The sequence below is a fragment of the Oncorhynchus kisutch genome, linkage group LG6 (genome assembly GCF_002021735.2).
Source record: "Oncorhynchus kisutch isolate 150728-3 linkage group LG6, Okis_V2, whole genome shotgun sequence".
NCBI lineage: Eukaryota > Metazoa > Chordata > Actinopteri > Salmoniformes > Salmonidae > Oncorhynchus > Oncorhynchus kisutch.
In genome coordinates, this window is record NC_034179.2 from 82,107,592 (window position 1) to 82,134,432 (window position 26,841).

At 40.6% G+C, this 26,841-nt stretch overlaps 1 protein-coding gene across 1 annotated transcript; it reads right to left on the bottom strand.

The window, feature by feature from the left end:
- Window positions 1-15,365: 15,365 nt before the first annotated feature.
- On the bottom strand, window positions 15,366-26,686 carry LOC109878678 (3 beta-hydroxysteroid dehydrogenase type 7-like). The gene is made up of 6 exons (XM_020470889.2): window positions 26,222-26,686; window positions 22,610-22,765; window positions 21,172-21,280; window positions 19,237-19,336; window positions 18,507-18,669; window positions 15,366-18,326 (listed from the first exon to the last, which is right to left on the bottom strand). Exons 1-6 carry the CDS (start codon window positions 26,379-26,381, stop codon window positions 17,914-17,916), a joined length of 1,101 nt encoding a protein of 366 aa, XP_020326478.2. The 5' UTR covers window positions 26,382-26,686; the 3' UTR covers window positions 15,366-17,913.
- Between the last annotated feature and the right edge of the window lie 155 nt (window positions 26,687-26,841).

Below are 26,841 nucleotides of genomic sequence, written 5' to 3' on the forward strand. Positions count from 1 at the left end.
GTTGTTGAATCTGTATATGCACCATTTGATTGAACTAAACTATCTTCTGTTTTTTCACGGTAGCATACATTTGCCGGATTGTCGCTGTCTCTCAGTACTCTGCTTCCCTCTACTGTTGGTATAAGGCCATTACTTTTTAGAATTATACCGACATCTCTACAATTTAACAGCAGGTAGCACAAGACTTTAAGACCAGTATGAGACCAGTAGGTGGCATAAGATATTAACATTAACACGTTGTAAAACAAACTCAGTGTTGCCAATTGACTGACGTTTCAGTTCCAATCATTACCATGAACATAATGTACATTATCGATGAAGTATGCATTATGATACATCATTCTACAAATATATTGTCGTAATCCTGTAATATCCTATGTTTCCCCGAATCGTGGCTGAACAAGGATATGGTAAATATACAGTACCAGTCAAATGTTTGTACACACCTACTCATTCCAGGGTTTGTCTTTATTTGTACTATTTTCTACATTGTAGAATAATAGTGGAGACATCAAAACGATTAAATAACACATATGGAATCATGTAGTAACCAAAATATGTTATATTTGGGATTCTTCAAATTAGCCACCTTTTGCCTTGATGACAGCTTTGCACGCTATTGGCATGCTTACTTACAAGCCCTTAACCAACAATGCAGTACAAGAAACATTTAGAAATATTTCCTAAATGGATTTCCTACCATTTTTATAAAAAGTAACACAGTAAGATTACATAACAATTATGAGGCTATATACAGGGAGCACCGGTACCATGTCAATGGTACAGGTTAGTCGAGGTAATTTGTACATGTAGGTAGGGGTAAAGTGATTATGCATATATAATAAACAGTGAGTAGCAGCAGTGTAAAAACAATGGGTTCCAATGTAAATAGTCCGGGTGGCCATTTTATTAATTGTTCAGCAGTCTTATGGCTCAGCAGTCTTTTGGTACCCAGATCCTTGCATCGACTTCGACCTCATGACTTGGTTTTTGCTCTGACATGCACTGTGAATTGTGGGACCTTATATTGACAGGTGTGTGCCTTTCCAAACCATGGCCAATCAATTGAATTTACCCCAGGTGGACTCCAATCAAGTTGTAGAACCATCTCAAGGATGATCAATGGAAATAGGATGCACCGTAGCTCAATTTCGAGTCTCATACAAAAGGTTTGAATACTTATGTAAATAAGGTATTTTTATTTTTAATAAATGTTCACAATATTCAAAAAATCAGATTTTGCTTTGTCATTATGGAGTATTGTGTGTAGATTGATGAGGGGGGGGAAATATTTAATCAATTTTAGAATAAGGCTGTAACATAACAAAACGTGGAAACTTTCCAAATGCACTGTACATTTGACATCCACAGTAGTACCATGCACAACAGAGGAGGCTGGTGGGAAGAGTTATAGGAGGACATGCTCGTAATAATAGCTGAAATGAAATTAATGGTACGGAGTTAAACACGTGGTTTCCATGCATTTGATGTTCCTTTCATTCTATTGTGTACTTTGTAGGGTTTGGAAGTCAATAAGCGTTACTCAATTGTTATTGTCATTGATCCAACCCAGCCACTTACAACTCTGAGTAAAGCTCAACTAGCACAGGTCTTATTTATTTATTTTATTTTTTCACCTTTATCTAGACCAGTTGAGAACAAGTTCTCATTTACAACTGCAACCTGGCCAAGATAAAGCAAAGCAGTGCGACACAAACAACAACACAGAGTTACACATGGAATAAACAAGCGTACAGTCAATAACACAATAGAAAAAAAGTCTATATACAGTGTGTGCAAATGACATGAGGAGGTAAGGCAATAAATAGGCCATAGTATTTGCATATGTAAATATTTAGAAGATTGCTATGGAGAAACCAATCCAACGGGGGACACCCAGACATGTCATAGAGTAGGATGGAATCCCTGACTGTTTACAAGGGAACTCCCTGGTTACTGGGTAGCCTCTCCTTCTTTCTTAAGTCTTCCCCTCATTCTTCCCTTTCAAGCTTATGTGGTTTAGAGCATGTTGTGACACAACACATTGTTTTCTGTAACGTCCCTCTGGCTCTCTACCCTCACAGTGTTCGGTTCCACCACTAGAGCTGGAAGTATTTACTTTGATTGTGGAGTCTGACAAAATGTTTCCATAATAACAACATGGTTGCATAGTTCTGCATTGAAAAACAACATCTGTGTAATCTCCATGGTAACTTCACATTTTTTCTCTACAATGACTCACTCTGGCTTGTAACTAGGACATACCATTGACATAATCAAATCAAATCAAATTTATTTATATAGCCCTTCGTACATCAGCTGATATCTCAAAGTGCTGTACAGAAACCCAGCCTAAAACCCCAAACAGCAAGCAATGCAGGTGTAGAAGCACATAATGAGGTTAGAGAGAATGTAAAGGATGTGTAATTAATGTGTTTTAAACCTTGTGTTCCATGTGTTCCTCCATTTTGTTTCTCTTGCCATTTCCGAGGTCACCATAGTCACTATGTGTTCCTGGACCTAGGCAGTTTCCAGGGAAGAGCTTGTGTAGTGTATTTTAAATTCTTGCTTGAGAAATAGTTTTTTGCTAAAAAGCAATTTTATGGGAATATATGATTTGATATTGATATAAAAATGACTGCATTGGGCCTTTAACAAAATCTAAAACAAACTGAGCAGGGCCAGACTAATGCATTTGGGGCCCCAAATATATGGGAAAACGGAAAGCTAGCTAAATATTGAATTTCAATATTCAATTAAATTGAAATGCAATATTCATTAAATTCAGTTCATATTATGAATTCTATGATTACATTTGTGCATTACAAGTTCTAAGATATAACATTAAAATATAATATTGTAATATAAGTTCAAAATTATGGAATTCAAATACAGTTTCTGTTGGCAGTGAAATTTCTCCATATCTATTAACCAATTTACCACCTGGTGATATCACCAGGCAAGCTGAAACTCCCGCCCATGCAAACATGCTGATTAGGTCCTATGTAGATTGTATTTTCAACCAGAAAGTATCAGGAAATAACACTGAACACATTTTTTCACAGTTTTCCACTGTTAGCTTCATCAGCTTTTGTACACAATGATTTATATGTACACTAGATGAGTTATAGGGAGCGCTGTGTTGAAGCCACCTTGCCTCCATCTTGGCACTCCCTCACCTTTGTAAAAAATATTTACATTAGTTTTTGCCACATTTCTTTTACAGACACCTTATTCCATACTTCTAAATGATACTATGTGAGCTAAAACATATAAATACACTTCCTTGCCAACAGTAAGTGGACACCTCTTCAAATTAGTTGATTCAGATTTTTCAGCCACACATGTTACTGACAGGTGTATAAAATTGAGCACACAGCTATGCAATCTCCATAGACAAACAGTGGCAGTAGAATGGACCATGCTGAAGAGCTCAGTTACTTTCAACGTGGCAACGTCATAGGCACGTTTCCAACAAGTCAGTTCGTCACATTTCTGCCCTGCTCCAGCTGCCCCGGTCAACTGTAACTGCTGTTATTGTGAAGTGGAAACGTCTAGGAGCAACAACAGTTCAGCTGCAAAGTGACAGGCCACTCAAGCCAACAGAAGGGGACTGCCGAGTGCTGAAGCATGTAGCACGTAAAAACTTCTGTCCTCGAATGCAACACTCACTACCGAGTTCCAAACGGCCTCTGGAAGCAACATCAGCGCAAGAACTGTTTGTTGGGAATTCATGAAATGGGTTTCCATGGCCGAACAGTCGCACACAAGCCTAAGATTACCATACGTAATGCCAAGCATTGTCTGAAGTGGTGTAGTGGAAACGCGTTCTCTGGAGCGATGAATCACGCTTCACCATCTGTCAGTCCGACAAACTAATCTGGGTTTGGCGAATACCAGGAGAACGCTACCTGCCTGAATGCATAGTGCCAACTGTAAAGTTTGGTGGAGGAGGAATAATGGTCTGCGGCTGTTTTTCATAGTTCGGCTACGCCCCTAAATTCCAGTGAAGTGAAATCTTAACGCTACAGCATACACTGACATTCTAGATGATTTTGAGCTTCAAACTTTGTGGCACACAGAAATGGTTTGTTGAGATTGGTGTGGAAGAACTTGACTGGCCTGCACAGAGCCCTGACCTCAACCCCATTGAACATCTTTGGGCTGAATTGCAACGCCGATTTTGAGCCAGGCCTAATCACCCAACATCGGTGCCCGACCTTGCTAATGCTCTTGTGGCTGAATGGAAGCAAGTCCCCGTAGCAATGTTCCAACATCTAGTGGAAAGCTTTTCCAAGAAGAGTGGAGGCTGTTATAACAGCCATGTGGGGACCAACTCCATTTTAATGCCCATGAATTTAGAATGAGATGTTCAACAAGCAGGTGTCCACATAATTCTGATAATGTAGTGTATATATAAAAACATTTTCCTTGAAGTTGCATTTTTTGAGATTTCTAATGTTACTGTCTCCATTACAACAACAAAAACTAAATACGTGTCATTTTGTCCTTGAAACAATGAATGTAAATGCTGTACAAATTAATTCATTCCTTTGGAGAACTGCTCCTACTGGGGAGTGCCAATATGGCCAACCGGTGGCGTCAAAGTCTTTCAATGGCCAATACTTAGCATCAGCAATCCAGGGTTTACACCTCAAGGTCGGGGCCCCGGGCACATGCCCGGTGTGCCAGTTTGGTCAACTCCCGGAAACTGTGGGTTGACACAATTGACAGACAGAGAGACAGACAGACTTACAGAAATACTTTTTTTACATTCCAATCATAAGTATTAAAATAATGTACATTATCAATTAAATATCTATTGTGATACATAATTCTACAAATACATTGTAGTCAGTAATAATATATGTATTTGATATTCACAGTGGTACCATGTATAAATACGGTACATTTGGTAGGGTTTGGAAGTCATAAAGCCTTACTCAATTGTTATGGATCCAGCCAGGCTTTGCCAAAATAAAACGGTCATAGATCCAACCTCATGGATCCAACCTCATGGACCCAGTTCCAACACTGCTCTTACTGCATGTGTAAATATTTAGAAGATTGCTATGGAGAAACCAATCCAACGGGGGACTTCCAGACATTTTGTAGAGTAGGATGGAATCCCTGACTGTTTACAAGGGAACTCCCTTCTCTCTCTCTCTCTCTCTCTCTCTCTCTCTCTCTCTCTCTCTCTCTCTCTCTCTCTCTCTCTCTCTCTCTCTCACTCTCTCAATTAAATCCTTGGCATGTAAAGTGTTTAACACATACACTGAGTGTACAAAACATTAGGAACACCTTCCTAATATTGAGTTGCACCCTCTGCTGCCATCAGAACAGTCTCAATTCTTTGGGGCATGGACTACAAGGTGTCGAAAACACTTCACAGGATATCAAGTTGGTTGGATGTCCTTTGGGTGGTGGACCATTCTTGATACACACGGGAAACTGCTGATAGTGAAAAACCCAGCAGCGTTGCAGTTCTTGACACACTCAAACCGGTGCGACAGGCACCTACTACCATACCCCGTTCAAAGGCAGTTAAATATTTTGTCTTGCCTGTTCATCCTCTGAATGGCACACATACACAATCTTTCACTGTTGGAGCTAGGAACACAAGCATTTCACTACACCCGCAATAACATCTGCTAAATACAGTGGGGCAAAAAAGTATTTAGTCAGCCACCAATTGTGCAAGTTCTCCCACTTAAAAAGATTAGAGAGGCCTGTAATTTTCATCATAGGTACACTTCAACTATGACAGACAAAATTGGGAAACAAAATCCAGAAAATCACATTGTAGCATTTTTAATGAATTTATTTGCAAATTATGGTGGAAAACCTACAAACAAGCAAGATTTCTGGCTCTCACAGACCTGTAACTTCTTCTTTAAGAGGCTCCTCTGTCCTCCACTCGTTTCCTGTAATAATGGCACCTGTCTGAACTTGTTATCAGTATAAAAGACACCTGTCCACAACCTCAAACAGTCACACTCCAAACTCCACTATGGCCAAGACCAAAGAGCTGTCAAAGGACACCAGAAACTAAATTGTAGACCTACACCAGGCTGGGAAGACTGAATCTGCAATAGGTAAGCAGCTTGGTTTGAAGAAATCAACTGTGGGAGCAATTATTAGGAAATGGAAGACATACAAGACCACTGATAATCTCCCTCGATCTTGGGCTCCACGCAAGATCTCACCCCGTGGGGTCAAAATGATCACAAGAACGGTGAGCAAAAATCCCAGTGAATGACCTGCAGAGAGCTGGGACCAAAGTAACAAAGCCTACCATCAGTGACACACTATGCCGCCAGGGACTCAAATCCTGCAGTGCCAGACGTGTGCCCCTGCTTAAGCCAGTACATGTCCAGGCCCGTCTGAAATTTGTTAGAGAGCATTTGGATGATCCAGAAGAAGATTGGGAGAATGTCATATGGTCAGATGAAACCAAAATATAACTTTTTGGTAAAAACTCAACTCGTCGTGTTTGGAGGACAAAGAATGCTGAGTTGTATCCAAAGAACACCATACCTACTGTGAAGCATGGGGGTGGAAACATCATACTTTGGGGCTGTTTTTCTGCAAAGGGACCAGGACGACTGATCCGTGTAAAGGAAAGAATGAATGGGGCCATGTATCGTGAGATTTTGAGTGAAAATTTCCTTCCATCAGCAAGGGCATTGAATATGAAACGTGTCTCGGTCTTTCAGCATAACAATGATCCCAAACACACCACCCGGGCAACGAAGGAGTGGCTTCGTAAGAAGCATTTCAAGGTCCTGGAGTGGCCTAGCCAGTCTCCAGATCTCAACCCCATAGAAAATCTTTGGAGGGAGTTGAAAGTCCGTGTTGCCCAGCAACAGCCCCAAAACATCACTGCTCTAGAGGAGATCTGCATGGAGGAATGGGCCAAAATACCAGCAACAGTGTGTGAAAACCTTGTGAAGACTTACAGAAAACGCTTGACCTCTGTCATTGCCAACAAAGGGTATATAACAAAGTATTGAGATACACTTTTGTTATTGACCAAATACTTATTTTCCAACATAATTTGCAAATAAATTCATTAAAAATCCTACAATGTGATTTTCTGGATTTTTTTTCTCATTTTGTCTATCATAGTTGAAGTGTACCTATGATGAAAATTACAGGCCTCTCTCATCTTTTTAAGTGGGAGAACCTGCACAATTGGTGGCAGACTAAATACTTTTTTGCCCCACTGTATGTGTATGTGACCATTAGAATTTGATTTGATACACGACTCAATTGTCTCAAGGCTTAACAATCCTTTCATCTTTCAGTCAGATGTTCCATAACAGATGTTAGATTAACAGCCAAGTTAAGAGAGAGTCATATCGGGTCAAGATCTAGTCATGTTTTGGCCCCCAAGTTTTTTTAAATGAAAGCTCTGGATGAGATCTAGCTGGTTAGAAACACAATTTTAAACAGCATGATTGAAATGATAGACAAAATAGTAGACACCGCTGTTGTGACACAACACATTGTTTTGCTGTAACGTTCTTCTGGCTCTCAACCCTCACAGTGTTCGGTTCCACCACTAGAGCTGGAAGTATTTACTTTGATTCTGGAGACAAAATGTTTCCATAATAAAAACATGGTTTCATAGCCCTGCATTACAAACCAACATCTGTGTAATCTCCATGGTAACTTTGTTTTTTTCCCTCTACAATGACTCACTCTGGCTTGTAACTAGGACACACCATTGACATGAGGAAGAAGTACCCGACTGTCTAAATGTATATCTTAATAGAAGGTTACTCAAGTGAAAGTGAGTCACCCAGTAAAATACAACCTGAGTAAAAGTCTAAATGTATTTGGTTCTAAATATACCTAAGTATCAAAAGTAAATGTAATCCCTAAAATATACTCAACTATTAAACGTAAAAGTATAAATCCTTTCAAATTCCTTATATTAAGCAAAGCAGATGGCACCATTTTCTTGTTTTTAAAATGTACTTATAGCCAGGGATACACTCCAACATAATTTACAAACGATGCATTAGTATTTAGTGAGTCTGACAGATCAGAGGCAGTAGGTATGATGACAATGTGTTCTCTTGATAAGTGCGTCAGTTAGACCATTTTGCTATCCTGCTAAGCATTCATCATGTAATGAGTACTTTTGGGTAGCAGGGAAAATGTATGGAGTAAAAAGTACATAATTTCCTTTAGGAATGTAGTGAAGTAAAAGTAAAAGTGGTCAAAAATATAAATAGTAAAGTCAAGGACAGATACCCCAAAAAACTACTTAAGAAGTACTTGAAAGTATTTTTACTTAAGTACTTTACAGCACTGGAGAGAATAGTCCCAGTCGGTCTTCACATAATAATAAGGAATTCCCCTTAACCACGCCAACAAATTGGAGAAACCAACATTCCTTCCAATTGACCCCATTGTAAAAAAAGCTACTTCGTTGTCGAGAAATAATAAAAAATCCAGAAAAGCTGCTGTGTTCAATGTACATGTAACCAGGTCAAATATTCTCACCTACAGTTCGCAATGCTAGAAGAGTCCTGTACTGTGGCTTCAAGCTATTGGGCATGGGAGAGTGGGAAATGTGGGGACCTATTGTCCAAGTAGGCTACATGTAGCTGTTGGTGGAAATCATTTAATCACAGGTAAGACAACATTTAACGTCTTTACACTGAACAAAAAATATAAATGCAGCATGTAAAGTGTTCATCCCATGTTTCATAAGCTGAAATAAAAGATCCCAGAAATGTTCCATATGCACAAAAACCTTATTTCTATCCAATTTTGTGAACAAATTTGTTTACATCTGTTAATGAGCATTTCTCATTTGCTAAGATACTCCATCCACCTGACAGGTGTGGCATATCAAGAAGCTGATTAAACAGCATCATCTATCGCTCTCTTTTTTCTTACCATCAACACACGCAGTACAAGACTAGAGACTCGGTTTGTTTTACTTTAACAACAAACTACTATGGTAAAAGTTTACAATAGTTTTCCTATTCATATCTGGATCCTGGGACACAGTTATCATTAACCCTGGAACCACTGATATATGTCCCGTGATCCTTGCTCAAAACCTGACCCAAGTTACGACATTACCAACCAGAACGTTCCAGTATCATCATCAACTTGTGTCGATCACATTTTTACTAACATGGCTGAACATTGTTCTAAAGCTGTATCAGTGGCACTAGGTTGCAGTGATTATAACTTGGTTGCACTCACTAGGAAAACTAAAATACCAAAGGCTGGCCTGAAGGTAATCTACCAAAGGTCCTACAGAGGGTTCAATCAGAACTCACTCACTAGGAAAACTAAAATACCAAAGGCTGGCCTGAAGGTAATCTACCAAAGGTCCTACAGAGGGTTCAATCAGAACTCACTCACTAGGAAAACTAAAATACCAAAGGCTGGCGCGAAGGTAATCTACCAAAGGTCCAACAGAGGGTTCAATCAGAACTCACTCACTAGGAAAACTAAAATACCAAAGGCTGGCCCGAAGGTAATCTACCAAAGGTCCTACAGAGGGTTCAATCAGAACTCACTCACTAGGAAAACTAAAATACCAAAGGCTGGCCCGAAGGTAATCTACCAAAGGTCCTACAGAGGGTTCAATCAGAACTCACTCACTAGGAAAACTAAAATACCAAAGGCTGGCCCGAAGGTAATCTACCAAAGGTCCTACAGAGGGTTCAATCAGAACTCACTCACTATGAAAACTAAAATACCAAAGGCTGGCCTGAAGGTAATCTACCAAAGGTCCTACAGAGGGTTCAATCAGGACTCAATCATGGATGAGATTAAGAATGTGCAATGTTTAGAAGTGTGTAGTAAGGATGATCCTGAAATGTCACTAAGTTTGTTTAATAAATGATTTATGAGTATAGCTGATAAGCATGCCCCTTTAATAAATGGTTTATGAGTATAGCTGATAAGCATGCCCCTTTAAGAAATGATTTATGAGTATAGCTGATAAGCATGACCCTTTAAGAAATGATTTATGAGTATAGCTGATAAGCATGCCCCTTTAAGAAATGATTTATGAGTATAGCTGATAAGCATTCCCCTTTAAGAAATGATTTATGAGTATAGCTGATAAGCATGCCCCTTTAAGAAATGATTTATGAGTATAGCTGATAAGCATGCCCCTTTAAGAAATGATTTATGAGTATAGCTGATAAGCATGCCCCTTTAAGAAATGATTTATGAGTATAGCTGATATGCATGCCCCTTTAAGAAATGATTTATGAGTATGGCTGATAAGCATGCCCCTTTAAGAAATGATTTATGAGTATAGCTGATAAGCATGCCCCTTTAATAAATGATTTTTGAGTATAGCTGATAAGCATGCCCCTTTAAGAAATGATTTATGAGTATAGCTGATAAGCATTCCCCTTTAAGAAATTATTTATGAGTATAGCTGATAAGCATGTCCCTTTAAGAAATGATTTATGAGTATAGCTGATAAGCATGCCCCTTTAATAAATGATTTATGAGTATAGCTGATAAGCATGCCCCTTTAAGAAATGATTTATGAGTATAGCTGATAAGCATTCCCCTTTAAGAAATGATTTATGAGTATAGCTGATAAGCATGCCCCTTTAAGAAATGATTTATGAGTATAGCTGATAAGCATGCCCCTTTAAGAAATGATTTATGAGTATAGCTGATAAGCATGCCCCTTTAATAAATGATTTATGAGTATAGCTGATAAGCATGCCCCTTTAAGAAATGATTTATGAGTATAGCTGATAAGCATGCCCCTTTAAGAAATGATTTATGAGTATAGCTGATAAGCATGCCCCTTTAAGAAATGATTTATGAGTATAGCTGATAAGCATGCCCCTTTAAGAAATGATTTATGAGTATAGCACTGTGAGGTCAAACGGTGCCACATGGATTGATGATGAGCTGAGAAAGTTTATGATTCAACGTTTTGATGCCAAAGAAATAGCAGATAAATTGTGACCAAGCTAAACAAAGGAAAGAACGAGGGATTCTAACAGCACAACATTGATGAAGTAAAGGGTGATGGGAAAAAACTGTGGAGAATGTTGAACACTATTATGGGAAGGATTTGAACATGTCCCTCTCTTTTGTTGAATCAGAGGGTATTTTTATTACAAAAACACTTGACATCACAAACAAATGAATATTTTACAGGCAAAGTATACAAGTTGAGGAATGCTATGATTCCAACTGATGGCTCTATGTCATATACCCTTATAAAATATTGTATCATGAAGGAGAGGCAATGCATGTTTGTAAGTAAAAAGGGAATTGGTAGAAAGGATGCTGTTGTCTCTTTCGGATGACAAGTCAAGTTACAACTAACCAAATATATACCCCAATCTCTGGGGTGTGCCCAGAAGTCTGGAAAGAGTCAAAGGTCATTCCACTACCTAAGGATAAAAAATCTGCATTCACTGATCCTAATAGTCGTCCTATAAGCTTTCTGCCTGTGTTAAGTCAATTATTGGAAATAATTGTATCTGTAAAAATCCAGCATTATTTATCATGTAATGATCTGATAATGGGTTTCCAGCATGCATACGAAGAAGGGCATTCCACGAGTACAGCGATATCACAAATGACGGATGATTGGTTAAAGAGTATGGATGACAGGAAGTTAGGTGGTGCAGTGTTGCTAGATTTCAGTGCTGCTTTTGGTGTAATTGATCATGAACTGTTACTTGTTCAACTCAAATGTTATGGTCTTAACATTCTGTATACTTTCTTTGTTCTAAGGGTAAAAAATAATAAAGCAGCTTAATTGAATTTTAAACCCCAAATTAATTTGCATGAAGAAACAACCTGTCATTCATTACAAACCTTTTGAAAATCTGGGTTTTCCCTCTTCACAATGCAGAAAAACCTCATTTAATCAGTGGACACCATTCATTTTTATTACAACACACCTGTCATAATTGTTTTCTTTACTAAATTAGAGGTTTATTATTATTATTTCTAAAGGTACTGCATAGGCGTAAACATACAGCAGAGGCTGCTGCGCGGGGGAGGCACTCCCTTCTTTGAATGTGTGGGGTTACAAGTGCCTTTCCCAGCTGCTCCAGGAACACCCTCCAATTGTTCTGCTTATCAGGCATACAGGCAGCGTTGATCTTGTTCCATATCACGAAGGCATTGTATGAGGACACATCAATGATGTTATGGAAGATGACCAGGGGCAAGCGGGCAGTCATCCTCCTGCAGCTGTAAATTCCAGCTGTGGCTTCCTGTCCTCACGATCACTGACCTCAGCTGTTTTAAGCACTGTGCTCAGGAGGACCACATTCTTGTTCCTCTTTGGGAGGTAAGAAACTAGAGTGGTGGTGGGGGTGAAGGCAAACTTTGATGAGAAGGCCTCTCTCCCCCTTGTTGCGAGGAGTGCAGGGGGAGCTCAGGAATGTTCTTTGTAACTGTGCCAACCATGGTGATCTTCCTCTTCAGGAGCTGCTGGCTGAGTTCATAAGAGGTGAAGAAATTGTCACACGTGATATTGTGCGCCCTCAGTCCATCTGTCACATCAAGCACAACCCACATCCCCTGGTTTTCTACGGGCCTCCACCGGTCGGCTTCCCTGTGGAGACTTGCATCTTCCAAGCGTAGCTGGATTGTGCGTCACAGGCCACCCATGTCTTGATGCATACTTTGCTGGCTTGCTGGGCATATACTGCCGGAAAGGACAGCAAACTTTTGACAAAAGAGATCACTATCAGAAATGAGTATTAGTGTCACAGAAAACAGTCACATAAATCAATGATATTACAGAAAAACAATAATAAAATGAACAGTGAAAATCACTTACATTACAGATATGAAAATAAACATTTACCTCTGAATGGAACCAGTTGCTCATCCACTGTTACTTCAGGCCGAGGGTTGTAGAGGTATGGCAGACACTCCACCCACTTCTCTCAGACCTCTCTTATGGCCGCCAGATTGTCTCTCACACGTCTTGCAGGTCTTGGCTCACGGTTATCAAATCGTAGCATTCTTGAGAAAGTGTGAAAGACTTTCAGTGGCATCGTGGCACGGAAAATCGCCCATCCACTCTCTGCATCCCAGAGACTACATGTAGCCTCGGACCTATACACACCCGCTAAGATTAGCAGCCCTATAAAGGCATGCGGGTCAATCTCATCCATCCTTTTCCAGTTTTCTCCATATTTACAGAAACCCTCCAAATTTGTCATCTCCGGGATGATTTTGTCGATGGCTGGTGTGATGAATATGTAGAATGTTGAGGCAATGTCCTGGGCATGGGCAACTGCATGTGGGACCTGGGGTCATCCTTATGACATTTTGTGTTGCCATTCGGCCCTGGTTGTCATATGGTGACAAGGACCATGTTATTTTGCTGTTCTTTGACAAAAATGGGTGTCTGTGAGAAAGCGCCTCAAGGCTTTCAGCTTGGGGGATTTCTTCTTCATCTGAAGATGATGCATCGTGCTCTGGGTTGTATTTTTCCCCATCTTCTTCTTCAGATACCTCCTCCTCTTCGAAATCATTGTTCTGTTGTTCCTCCTGGACATCTGATAAAAGATCAGATCTCTGACCTGTTGGGCACTGGAACGTGTACTCATGGTTCAGCAAAGAGAGAACTGGGGGGACTGTCATCTGCAGCACCTTTACAGCCTCTGACTGCATTCCCCATTAGTAAACAATGCTTTCAAGAAATGTTTATTTTGTCTGAAATTGTTTATATTTTGTCTGTGAACTTGAGTCATGTGTGGGGTCGTGCACATGCACAATAAAGTTTTAGTTTTGTCTGAGTTCAATCAGCATCACACATCATCTCCATTTCTCATTGTGTGTATGTGTGTCTTTGGTTTTTGTGGTGTGTAAATTATTTTATAACTGCTGGGTAAAAAAATGATCCTTAGACAATCTTTGTACCCTGGTGGTGTAAAGCTATCATGGAAATATGAACAAAGACGATGTTTCACTTTTTCTAATGTTGGGGTTACTCTAGGAGAAGTCATCAAATTTAAAGTTGAAAAAATATAATTTAGGGGGTTTTCTCCGCTGTTAAACATAGTGGCGGGTCATTTTTGACCATTAAGACAACACAAGGGCTAAGTCTGCAGTTCTATCCTGGATGGAAAGCTATCTATCCAGAAGGAAAATTTTTTTTAAAATTAATGGTAGCTTTTCAAACAGTAAAGATATACACTGTGGTGTTCCTCAAGGAAGTTGCCTAAGCCCACTTCTCTACTCTATCTTTACTAATGATTTACCTTCAGTAATGAACAAAGCAATAGTGGTCATGTCTGCTGATGACTCTACAATGTATAGCACAGCATCCGAATGTAATGAACTAACATGTCCTGAGCAGTGAACTAAGAATGGTGTCTGAAAGGGTTGATATGAACAAATTGGTGTTGAATGTTTCTAAAACTAAATGTATTGTATTTGGTTCAATATATATGCTTGCTGATGACCCGCAATTTAATTTGTCGATTAATGGAATGTATGTAGAGCAAGTGAAAAAACAAAACTACTAGGGGTCATGTTGGAAGCAGCTTCATCATGGTCAGAACACGTAGATAATATTGTTATTAAGATGGGTAAGGGAATTGCTGTTACAAGAAAATGTTCAGAGTATGTAACATCTAGCACACTGAATCAGGTGATTCAATCCCTGGTCCTATCACACTTAGAGTACTGTCCAGTTATATGGTCATCTGCAGCAAAGAAAGATAACAGCACAAAAACATCCTGTGGCGGACTGCAATAGCATCGAATAGTCCCTGTGATATGCAACTGTTCAGGGAAGTCAGGAACCAATACACGCAGTCAGTCAGGAAAGCAAAGGCTAGCTTATTCAAACAGAAATTAGCATCCTGTAGATCTAACTCCAAAAAGTTTTGGGACACTAAAGTCCATGGAGAACAAGAGCACCTCCTCCCAGCTGCCAACTGCACTGAGGCTAGGTAACACGGTCACCACCGATAAATCCATGATAATCGAACATTTCAATAAGCATTTCTCTACGGCTGGCCATGCTTTCCTCCTGGCCACCCCAGCCCCGGCCAACATTTTTGCACATTTTGTTTATATTGTTGTTCAGTATCGTATAGTCTTTAACTCCCCTGATTACTTGTAGCTGTATATTCCGTTAGTTTGTGCTGTTGGTCTCACTCAAGTGGCTGCTAGCACCGTCATGAAAAGGGGCATGAGGGAATCCCTACAATATTACGTATTTCTAAGTAGTAGGTGTCGGGGTAGGTTCCTTGTTCCTTGTCAATCATTGGCTTATTGGTAAGTAAATCAGTCAAACCTTTAGGAATGCAATTGCAGACAGAAGTTGACAACGGAAACACAGCACGCATGTTTCAGAGTAAGTTCTGCAAAGTAAAAAAGGTCAAAGTTGCTTTAATATACTTGCAGTCAACCCCTAGTGGTGTAACTGCCTACGTCAACACCTTCTACTCATGAGACCAAGCCCATGCATATACAGTTATACAAACTTGCAGGAGAAAACAATAGTCCAGTCTTTTCTAAGGGCTTAGCAGTTCCATTCGCGTGTGGCTTACAGTGGTATGTCTGACTTCTCTCTTATCTATTTACTCCCCTGCAGGGGTCTATGTATCACTTTTAGCCTTGAGGCGCTTTCTCACAGACACCCTGTTTTGACTGTTTTGACTAACTCACACATCTCTCAGACCATTTCTTATAAGAGGCAGAGACTAGAAAAGAACTAAACCTTATAATGCATATATATATATATATATATATTACTAATCTGTGGTCCAGGACCCTATACATGTAGTGGGGGAGTGTCTTATAGCCCTTCCCCTTCTATCAATACATCATAAGCATAATCAATTATTATAATACATCAATAATTTGGTGTAGCCCCTATCATGACCAAGGTGACCCCCATCATGACCAAGGTGACCCCCATCATGACCAAGGTGACCCCCATCATGACCAAGGTGACCCCCATCACAGGCAATGCTGAAAAGCAATCTTTAGACGTACATTCTTAAATGTTGTTTTGTAATTTACTAAAACAAGCAGACAAGAAAATAACTTTTGAAAAAGGTAACCACAAGTTGTTTTCCCCACAGGCAGGCGACTGGAACTATGTAAAGGACATGTAATGAATGTGTTGTTAACATATATTGCATATGTTTCTCCATTTAGTTTCTTTTGCCGTTTCCGAGGTCACCATAGTGGACCTAGGCCGTTTTCAGGAAAAAAATTATGCGTTGTGTCTTTGATAGTATCATGTTAACCTTATAAAAAACAAATCAACTTTGAATTAATTAAAACAGTTGTATTTGGAATTAAACATAAATACATAATACATATTCAATACAATATTCAATACAGAAAGAGTATACTTTCCAAGTCACAGGGGGCTGCTGAGGGGAGGATGGCTCATAATAATGGCTGAAATGGAGCTAATGGAATGGCATCAAACACATGGATCAAACACATGGAAAACATGTGTTTGATACCATTCAACCAATTCTGTGTTCCAAGTATGTCTATTGTTTTCTTAAAGGGGGCTGAACTTCCTGATTTCAATTCTCCTCATTAGGAAATTAAACTAAACGAGTTTTGGGTCTCAGAGGAACTCTTTGATGTGGGCGTCTCTTGTGTTTGTTCTGACGTGGGAAGCATTTCTACTTACACTGTGCTAAAACAGGACACACCCTTTGAGATAACTTGAAACATTCAAACAAGGTCTTGTGTCTGGAAGAAGCCTAAATTAGCTAGCACGCTATCCAACTTCTTTGCCGGCTGGTGTGCGACAGTGTCAAAACAGTTTTGACTTTGGATAGCCTATCTCTGGGGATAGTTAGGGACCGTCAATAAATTACACATTGTAAATGGGACAATATTTCATGTTACACATGTTTTATAGGTGTCTCATGAAATGCTTACATTTCTTTAATGTAGTTGGTTTGAGACATAGGCCATTTTCTACCAGAGAATATACGTTTTTTATTGCCTTCAGTTGCTCTTTAAGTAATGCTACTACTCAAAATTATAATAATAATAAATTATGAAATATAAAATTAACATTTTCTCTGTCTGAAGTTTAAATCTGACTGCACTGGGAAATGTTATCTTTAATGATTTTTTTGATGATTGTTTTTAAATTGGCCGTGCATTCAGATTATAAAATCACCTTAATGTATAGCAGGTGATTATTCAACTCTAAAATCACATAATCAGACAATATTCTCTGTGTGCATTAATGCATGTTTAAGATGTAAGTACTTATTTTCTGCACTAGTGCTCTTCAACAAAAACAGATCAAGTCTATGTAGTGATGATGTCTTATGAAAAATGTATTGCATTTTCATGTATGTATTGCAAAATATGTATAGCAATGTATTGCACCATGTATTGTTGGAAATAGACTCAAAACAATTAATGAGCAGCTTTCCTATATCACATATCTATATGCCCTTTTATGACTACAATCACATTATATCTACCCCTTTTTTAAGAAGATGAATATTGCAATGTCTGATAAAGCCCCAAACATTTATATTGAATCTTCAATATATTATCTCTTATTTAGGGCTGGGAAGGGTCTCATGTGAATCAGAAGATCATGGGATGGATAAGTGACCCATTTCAGTGTGGAACATGCCTTGTCATCATTTTGCCTGAGGAGCTACAGGCTAGCCACAAGTAGTGACAGGTAGGAGGACATAACCATTTTTGAAGAACACGTGCAGGAGGTCATAGCTCAGGGTTTAAGAGTTCAGGGGTCAAGAGTTTGTTCGCATACGTGTAATGAATATACTGCTTATGATGGAGCAAACATAGTGAGAATATAAATCTGAGATAGTCCTCTCACTCCTCCATCCATCCCAGGTTATGATGTGTGGTGCATCGGTTTAGCCCAGACAAGGTTCCACCAGACCAGCAGATCAGCCCAGATCAGGAGTCCTTGGGGCCTGCGAAGGGAAAGGTGTCCACCCATCTCTGTGTGCGGGCCTTGCACTGGTCCCAGTCATAGAGGGGGCGGTACTGGAAGTGGCGCTGGGCCTTGTCTGAACCCACTGTGAAGGAGGTGCTGGCCACAGCAAGGGTGTAGCTGTTGAGTAATGGTGTGTAGCTGCACACAGGCTTCAGCACCCAGCGGAGCAGGTCATTCAGGCACGCCACAAACCACAGCACCAATAGCGGCACATGGACCTGGCGGAAGTTGAACCCAGACAGGAACTGCATGTTGAAATCCTCATAACTCTTGTAGGGTGAGTCGTCATAGCAGAAGTAAACTTCCCCTCCAAGCCTTTGGGGGTGCTCTCTCAGGGAGCGAGCAGCCAGCAGATGCATCCAAGCCACATTACCTGAAAAAAAAGAAAACTATGCTGAGAACGTGTATACCACTAGCCTAATCCATTAGGGCTGTTGAACAAGTTAAGTAGCCACCTTGGTACATAACCAAGAGCCCAGTAGAAAATCAGCTAAAAGGACAACTCAAGATCTTGTAGGTGTGGCTAGTTATCAGCACGCGTTTCAGGACTCACCTGCATAGACACGACCATGTTCTGTGTCCTTTGGGACGCCTCGAATGATCCAGCCCCCTGTCCTCACACCCATCTGATAGAAGTCCCTCATCAGCTGGTGCTGCTCACCATAGATCCCTGTGGGACGGAGGGAGCATGTGTACAAGCAGGCCCCTTCATTCACCTGGCCAGAGAGAGGAGAGGAAGGATGTGGTAACAGAGCATTAGAAACTGATGGGAGCGGATAGGAAATGAAAACAGTTTTGAAACCCAGAATCCCAAATATGCAGTTTTAACTCAACATGTTAACAGAAGGGTGGAGTAGACTAACACACAAGGCCACAGGGGAACACTTCAACAGCTTTTTGGCAGAGTAACAGTCGACAGGAATTCTACCATTTATCATAACTCATAAATATACGTTTTTTTGCGCAGAGTAATAACACAAATATGGCCATTGGGCGAAAAAATCTTACATGCAACATAAGCTCCAAAACATTTTTGGGGAATTACTATAGTATATTTGTGTTCTGTGGTAACTTTTGGAGCAGTTCAGTCAAAGAGAGAGAATAAGTATCTGATTATGGTCCATGAAGGGATTCCCTATCTGAATCAGGCTATTAATGAGGGTACATTTAAAGGCAACTATCCCCCGGATCTTTCAAATGTCCATCAAATAGAAGTGTGTGAGTTGGTCTGTGTGTGTTATTACCGCGTCTTTGTATGAGATGCGATGTGTTTATACAAGTACCTTATTGCCATTGGCCTCCAACACCAGTTTCTCTGCCTTGGCCTTGCTCCTGGGGTAGGGCATATCATGATAAATATTGTAGATGGTGTCTTCATCACCTCTGTGCATGAAAGAGAGAGAGGGGAACGGGGGGGAGGGTTATTATCTGATGACCTTGGAACAGAATATCACATTCACATGTGGAATGTGGAATGATTCAGAATAATAGCCAGATGGACATTGGCAGTTTTCATCCTGTTGTTTCTCCTTGCTGGCTGTGCAGGACTCATATCCTGTTGTTTCTGTGAATATTTTAGCAAAGCCAGTCATGCATGCAAAGGCTGACAGACATTTTTACAGATACCGTGACTGCTTTAGCTGAGGTGAAAGGAAGAGAATGCCAAACACATCTGCAAATCCGCAGTGTGTGTCTGTCTGCATCTGGAAAATATTTTCAACATGCGACAACTGGCAGGATGATATCAGGGTTGGCTGGTGATCAACTTTTTCCCTCATCCCTCTCTCTCTGTCACTCTAATTCCTTGGTATGACAGAAATTCGTTAACATCTGAAATGTTACGAAAGAGATACGACGATGCTACACAAAAACATCTACGGCTCCCAGGACCTGCCAGCCTAAAACAGGTATAACCAGACAGTTATAGGCTTTGTGTACCTGATCCTATTACCTAACACAGGGCTGTTTTTATGATTTAGTTTTTGTTGCCGCACAGTTTTCCTGACATCATCACACAGCATTGCAAAGTACATTGGCCTGGATATGTTCATATTGAACTGGCAATGTGCAGCTTCAATTCAATGGTGCAGATGAATTCTATCCTGTGATGTTCCTCATAGCTACTACTGACTGTCATCATCTTTGTCACATATCCACTTTTCTTATAGGGACCATATGTGATAAGTATATTCCTAAACACACCTATAATAACACACAATGACATACACTGAGTTTCCAAACATTAGGAACACCTTCCTAATATTGAGTTTCACCCCCCCACTTTCTCCCTCAGAACAACCTCAATTTGTCGGGGCATGGGCTCTACAAGGTGTTGAAAGCATTCCACATGGATGCCGGCCCAAGTTGATTCCAATGCTTCCCACAGTTGGCTGGATGTCCTTTGGGTGGTGGACCATTCTTACACGGGAAACTGTGGAGTGTGAAAAACTCAACAGTGTTGCAGTTCTTGATACAAACCGGTGTGCCTGGCACCTACTACCATAACCCGTTCAAAAGGCACTTAAATATTTGGTCTTGCCCATTCACCCTCTGAATGGCACACATACACAATCCATGTCTCAATAATCTCAAGGCGTAAAAATCCTTCCCCTTCATCTACACTTCATCTACACTGATTTATGTGGATTTGACATCAATAAGGGATCATAGCTTTCACCTGGTCAGTCTGTCGTGGAAAGAGCAGGTGTTCTTAGTGTTTTGTATACTCAGTGTAGAGCATAACATGTCTGCCACATCAGAGGCTAGTGCTTTTGTCTGTGTTAGAGAGGGAGGGATGAGAGAGAGAGGGATGAAGGAAGTGTGCCTTGATGTGGGCTCTGCTTAATATCCATCATCCACTAGACCTTAACGCAACACTATGACTGGAATACTCTCTATCTTTCATGTCTCTCTAATAATAATAATAATCTTTATAGTCTCTCTCTATTCCTGTCTCCCATCTCTCCCCTGACCTGTCTATCTCTCCTCGCAGTAAATGTCTCTCGATTGAGAATTAGGGAAGAATAGAGACATACGAGTTCATAGAGAAATCAGAAAAGAAAAGAAAGTCACATGCCTGATATAATGCAGATAAGGGAAATCTCTACCGTATGGGCTAGACAAAAGACAGATGGAGGAGAGGTAGTGATTTAGTGGAAAGAGGGAAAAAACAACGAAAGCCCAAAGGAGAAACAGATGTTTGTGAAGTAAAACTCTACCTGATAAAGGGGTCTCCTTTCACATTGGGGCCGACCACCTCCATGCTGCTGGTGTAGACCAGATACTGAATACCATTCTCCACACAGGCATTGATCACATTCACAGTTCCTGTTAGAAAGACAGAGAGAGGAAGAGAAACATTCTAGAGGCCAATAACTAGAGGTTATCATTGATTTAATTGCAGAAAGAAAGGGCTAGGGTGTGATGCGGTCAACAGGAAGTGCGTGCAAAACATCTGGACAGAGACGTTGGCAGACTATGAGTACACAAGCACATGGAGGATTATGTTCAAGGAACTAGCCCGGGATGATAAGTGTTTTCTCAGAGCTCAACACAAACATCCTAGAAGGATCTGATATGCAGTAATTACACTAACTAATACAAACAACTATTCCTGTGAGGACAATGTCACATTTTCCAAGAGATGAAGAGCAGAAATATGGGACAGATACCCAGATCTGGGACAGTGACACACACACACACACACAACACAGTAGGCCACCCACCAGACGGGGAATAGATAGAATAACCACAAACTGGAAACAAAGTGTCGGTGTTTAATTGGGCTTATATAATGGTTCAAAGGGCTTGCTATTTTAATGTGATGTTGTTAGTTTAATAGAAACCAGGTGAATTGCAGTGGATCACAGAGAGCAGCTGATTCCCTTCAATAAGTTGAGTTTGTAGGTAATTCAGTTGCATGAAAACCACCTGACAGGTTGGCACTAACCTTATCGTGAGATGTGAAACCTTTTGAGAGGAGTCTTTTACAGTCATTTCAATCTCATGACATGCACACACACAATTTCTATAAACAGACCTTATCAGAGACTCACACACATTTACCCACAACATAAATAATGGCCTTATTTGTGTATGTCTATGATTGCTGACTATAAAACCATTGTTGTAGTTGTCATCCTTTAACAGACTCAAGGGGCAGTTTTATATTGAGAATGTGCAGAGGAAAACACCAGGCACTATAGGAAGGGAGAGGCGACAGGCAAACAGGAAAAACGTGGGTTATACCATGAATCACAATAACTTTAGGGAATACTATTTCATGGGTTTTCATGAGTCTCCATAACAGTTCCTGCTGTGATTTAATTTACAGTCAAGAGAAGGCAACCACCCCTCCTATGTTTGTCTCATTCTATCATCAATCATCTCAAAGGCAACCATTTCTCCCTCTTCTCTTTTCCTTTCCCTCAACATATTTTCCATTCCCTTCTTCGTAAATCCTCCTGTGTCTTTAAGGCTTCCACACATCGCACCGAATGTGGATCTAGTGTTCGTCTGCCCACCGTTCAGCGCGCTGTGGTTTAGGGACCACCCGCTGTAGACGTCTGACTGACCACACTTTTTTGGCGATTCTACATGTACAAATTGGTGCGTATTCTCGGCCAGTGAATGCTATTGCTGCGCCTGAGGCCTTACCTTGAACATTCACAGCCTGGATGACTGTCTCAGGGACTCTGTGCCAGACATCCACCAGGCTGGCTGTGTGGATGACCAGGTCTGCCCCCTTGGACACCTCCAGGACACTGGAGTAATCTGTGATGTCCCCCTGCGTCACCACCACCTTTACCCGCTCTGACGAGGGAGAGAGGGAGAAAAGTGGAGGGGGGGGGGGGGGGGTTGTAAGATGTTAGATATAGTGTAAAAGAGATTGTTTTCACCAGAATTAAATATCTATAAACTGATCTACAATGCACAATAATACAATTGATCCTAGATTGAAATTGGACAACAAGACATGGACATAATAATAGCCTAAGAGAAGAATCAGACACGTTGTGGTTAGAAGGTACATATGTTGTGTGAGGAGGAACCAAGTCTTTCTATGTATGTTTCCATGGCTATATGAAGTATTCTTTCATTCTTTGACTTGAGTGTTCATTTGTGTCCTCTAAATCAGATCCTACGTTGCCTAGCTACCTAACCAAAGCTGGGTCCACTGAGGAACTCTCTGTCTCTGTTTCTGGAAAACATGTCATCTGATTGTTGCTATAAAAAGACCCTATCACCCCACCACAATTAATGTCTTCTCATACAAGGTCTTTATGTTTATCGGAACACCGGTAGGTGGGTCACAACAAAATCACGTTCTTCACAAATGTGTCTTTTGAGAGCATTTGTCTGTTTGTTCCGTCTTTCCTTCTTGGAATGATAAGATGGAAAAGAAGCTGCCCTTATTCTCAATGTGCTGTCCCTGGCTTGGCTTATCTAGATCATGGCCTTGAAATATATCTGATGACCATGAAGCCAGGACGGGGCTAGAGTCCAAGTAACCACAGGAATGGTCCTGACTCTTAAAAAAACACATTCTTGCCTTGAAGTCACACTACTGCAGCTGTCTCTTTTAGCTCTGCCTCAGTGGCTTGGTCGAGTAGCAAATCAAATCAAGTTCTATTAGTCACATGCGCCAAATACTTACAGAGAAGTGCTTACTTATGAGCCCCTAACCGACAGTGCAGTTTAAAAAAAATACAGATAAGAATAAGAGATAAAAGTAACAAGTAATTAAAGGGGAGCAGTAAAAAATTACAATATATACAGGGGGGGCCGGTAGAGTCAATGTGCGGGGGCACCGGTTAGTTGAGGTAGTATGTACATGTAGGTAGAGTTAATTAAAGTGACTATGCATAGATTACAACAGAGAGTGGCAGTGGTGTGGAGAGGGTGCAATGTGAATAGTCTGGGTAGCCATTTGACTAGATGTTCAGGAGTTTTATGGCTTGGGGGTAGAAGCTGTTTAGAAGCCTCTTGGACCTAGGCTTGGTGCTCCGGTATTGCTTGCCGTGTGGTAGCAGAGAGAACAGTCTATGACTAGGCTGGCTGGAGTCTTTGACCATTTTCAGGGCCTTCCTCTGACACCGCCTGGTATAGAGGTCCTGGATGGCAGGAAGCTTGCCCCAGTGATGTTCTGGGCCGTTCGCACTATCCTCTGTAGCGTCTTGCTGTCGGGGGCCGAGCATTTGCCATACCAGGCAGTGATGCAACCCATCGGAATGCTCTCGATGGTGCAGCTGTAGAACCTTTTAAGGATCTGACATTATTTGATGATTTCCATTGAACCAAACCAAAGCTGGGTTTTGTAATTACCCAGTAACTACAGTAACTGTAATTGAAATAATTACAGGAAGTGAAAGCTTCAGTCAACCTTGTCCTCTGAAGTTTACAAGCCCCTCTCTTACTAGGCTACTGTAACTACATGAGATGCAGCAGCAGATCCCATGCTACGCAACATATACACCAATAACCAAGTTAAATTATTGGTTTGTTTTGGTTATCGTTTTAATCACTCATACACCTTCTCTGTGAAAACATATCTATGCTTCATATCTAAAGAGAACCTACAGAACGTAAATACTTTAGAAACATTTCAAGCAAAGGCTCAATGTTAAGTTGCAAATCTCATTCAATCACGGCATCTTGGTCTTTTCAGTTCACTGTTACAGCGAGATTAGAACTAGACTATGAGCTCTGATTACATAAAGTGTACTTTTGGCCTCCCCCTGGCTGGGCTATATGAATACTACTAGCCACCAGGCTTTGTGTACGAGCCTACATCCCTCAAATTCAAGTCTGGGCCTCGAAGCCTGCTCCACTGCGGTTTTTCAATGTCCCTTTCTAATCAGTGACTGATTTAGACCTGGGTCAAGAGGTGGGTGCAATTATTAATCAGGTAGAGCAGAAAACCAGCAAGCTCCAGACATAGTAGGAGGTGAATACCACTGGCCAACATAATGAATGGTAAGAAAATGATTTTTTCAATTTTTCCTCAGCCCCTACATCTCCTCTACTTGAAAAGCACATTCTCACCAGGGGATAAATATATATGTTTGGTATTTAAGAGAAAACAAGGTATTCTAATATTACCTGGATGTAGCCTATGGCAATATAGAGGTTAAAGACTAACAATGTAAGCCTATGTGGGCGATTTCCTTTGTAATCAATGCCATGTATTTAGCTCATCAGTCAAACACATCTATGGAGTGATCTTCTATCACTGAGTTTGGAGGAAGGCTCTGTCCAACAAACCTGTTGGGTGTGGGCCATCGGTGTCCATGACCCCATCATGATATTGTTCATGCAGACCGATACAGTCAAATCAAATCAAACGCATTTATAAAGAGCTTTTTACATGAGCAGATGTCACAAAGTGCTTATATAGAAACCCAGCCTAAAACCCCAATCAGCAAGCAATTCAGATGTAGAAGTGACCTCAGCGGAGTGTAGATGTGTTGTTTACTATCCTAACATTTCCCTTTCAGTGACATTCACTAACTCTCATCTCTGTCACACTCTAGTATGTATCTGACTTTCAGCTTTCCCATCTCTCCCTCCATCTACCTACTGCCCACTGTCCATCTCTATCCCATATATGACTCTGTTTCTGTAGTGAAGACTGACAATGGAATAAAAGTTTGTACAAAGTTAGTAAATTAAAATGTGCATGTTCTTATGCCTGAGAATATATGAGTAAGAAAGGTGTAAGCTAAAAATAAAGGGTGTCAGAAACGAGTTTTCATGGAATACAGCTGATATCCAGAATCTATTTGATTGGGTATGTATGTGGGTAAAGGTCTGTGATGCTAGTCTAGGTTCTCACTTTCAGTCATTTCAATGTGCTAAGGTAGATACAGACCCGAACTGTTTCACTGAGGAGTTGACACCCCACCTCTTCTCAGTGCATAAACACCTGGACATTCAAGATTAGAGGTCTTGCCACTTGAGCCTCATATATATATATATATATATATATATCTTACTAGGAGTAGCTGAGCCCAATAATAATTGTAACCATGAATAAGGGTTAAGAGTAGCTTAACTCTCATGTTTAAAACTCCACCAATCCCACAACTGCAAATCATTCTGGACATGTATGAGCCGTTTTCACCTCAGCAGCCTGGAGTGGTGTATGGTTATGACAATGAAATATGCATAAAACATTATTAGACAAGAAAACTACAAATGGGGTTTGAGCATGTCAGTGAACTGCCATACATTTACAATTTATGTTTCAAGGATATATTTTTGTTTTACCTGTGCTGTGGCCATTTAAACTTGAGTCGATGTGTTTGTCAAAAAGTCGAATTTCCGTTACCGCATCCTCTTTCTCCAAAAGGACCTGTAACAGGTGTTGTCCGAGGAACCCACAGCCCCCAGTGACGAGATAAACCAGGCCCCGTTCTTTAGTCGACATTCTTCACGGTTGCTAGTTGCTACTATCAACAATTGATGTTTGGTTGATTAGTTACTGTGTCGTCCTTGTTGATTTTCTCCAACTCCCTCTGCGATCCAACGTTCTAAACGAGCGGAGGTAAACAACGAGAAAGAACAACATGAAAAAAGACAGTGGGAGGTAGAGGTGCGTTCAGTCCTCTTAAACGTTTGCTACGTTGAACAACCGTTTGTACTGAACGACACGCTCCCCCAAAAGGTTCTTGTACGTTCTTGAATATACTACCGTTTGGTAGATGTGGCGAGGTGTGGCTGGAAACAATGAGTGACGTGTTTTTAAAGGGAAGTGGTCATGCTAACAGTGTTCCCAACCCTCGTCGTTCAGTACGGTACCGTTTCCGTTCAATTGAACACTCCAGAACGTAAAAACGTACTTAACGCAACCCTGATCGGTTTGGACACAGCGATCGTAAACTGCTCCG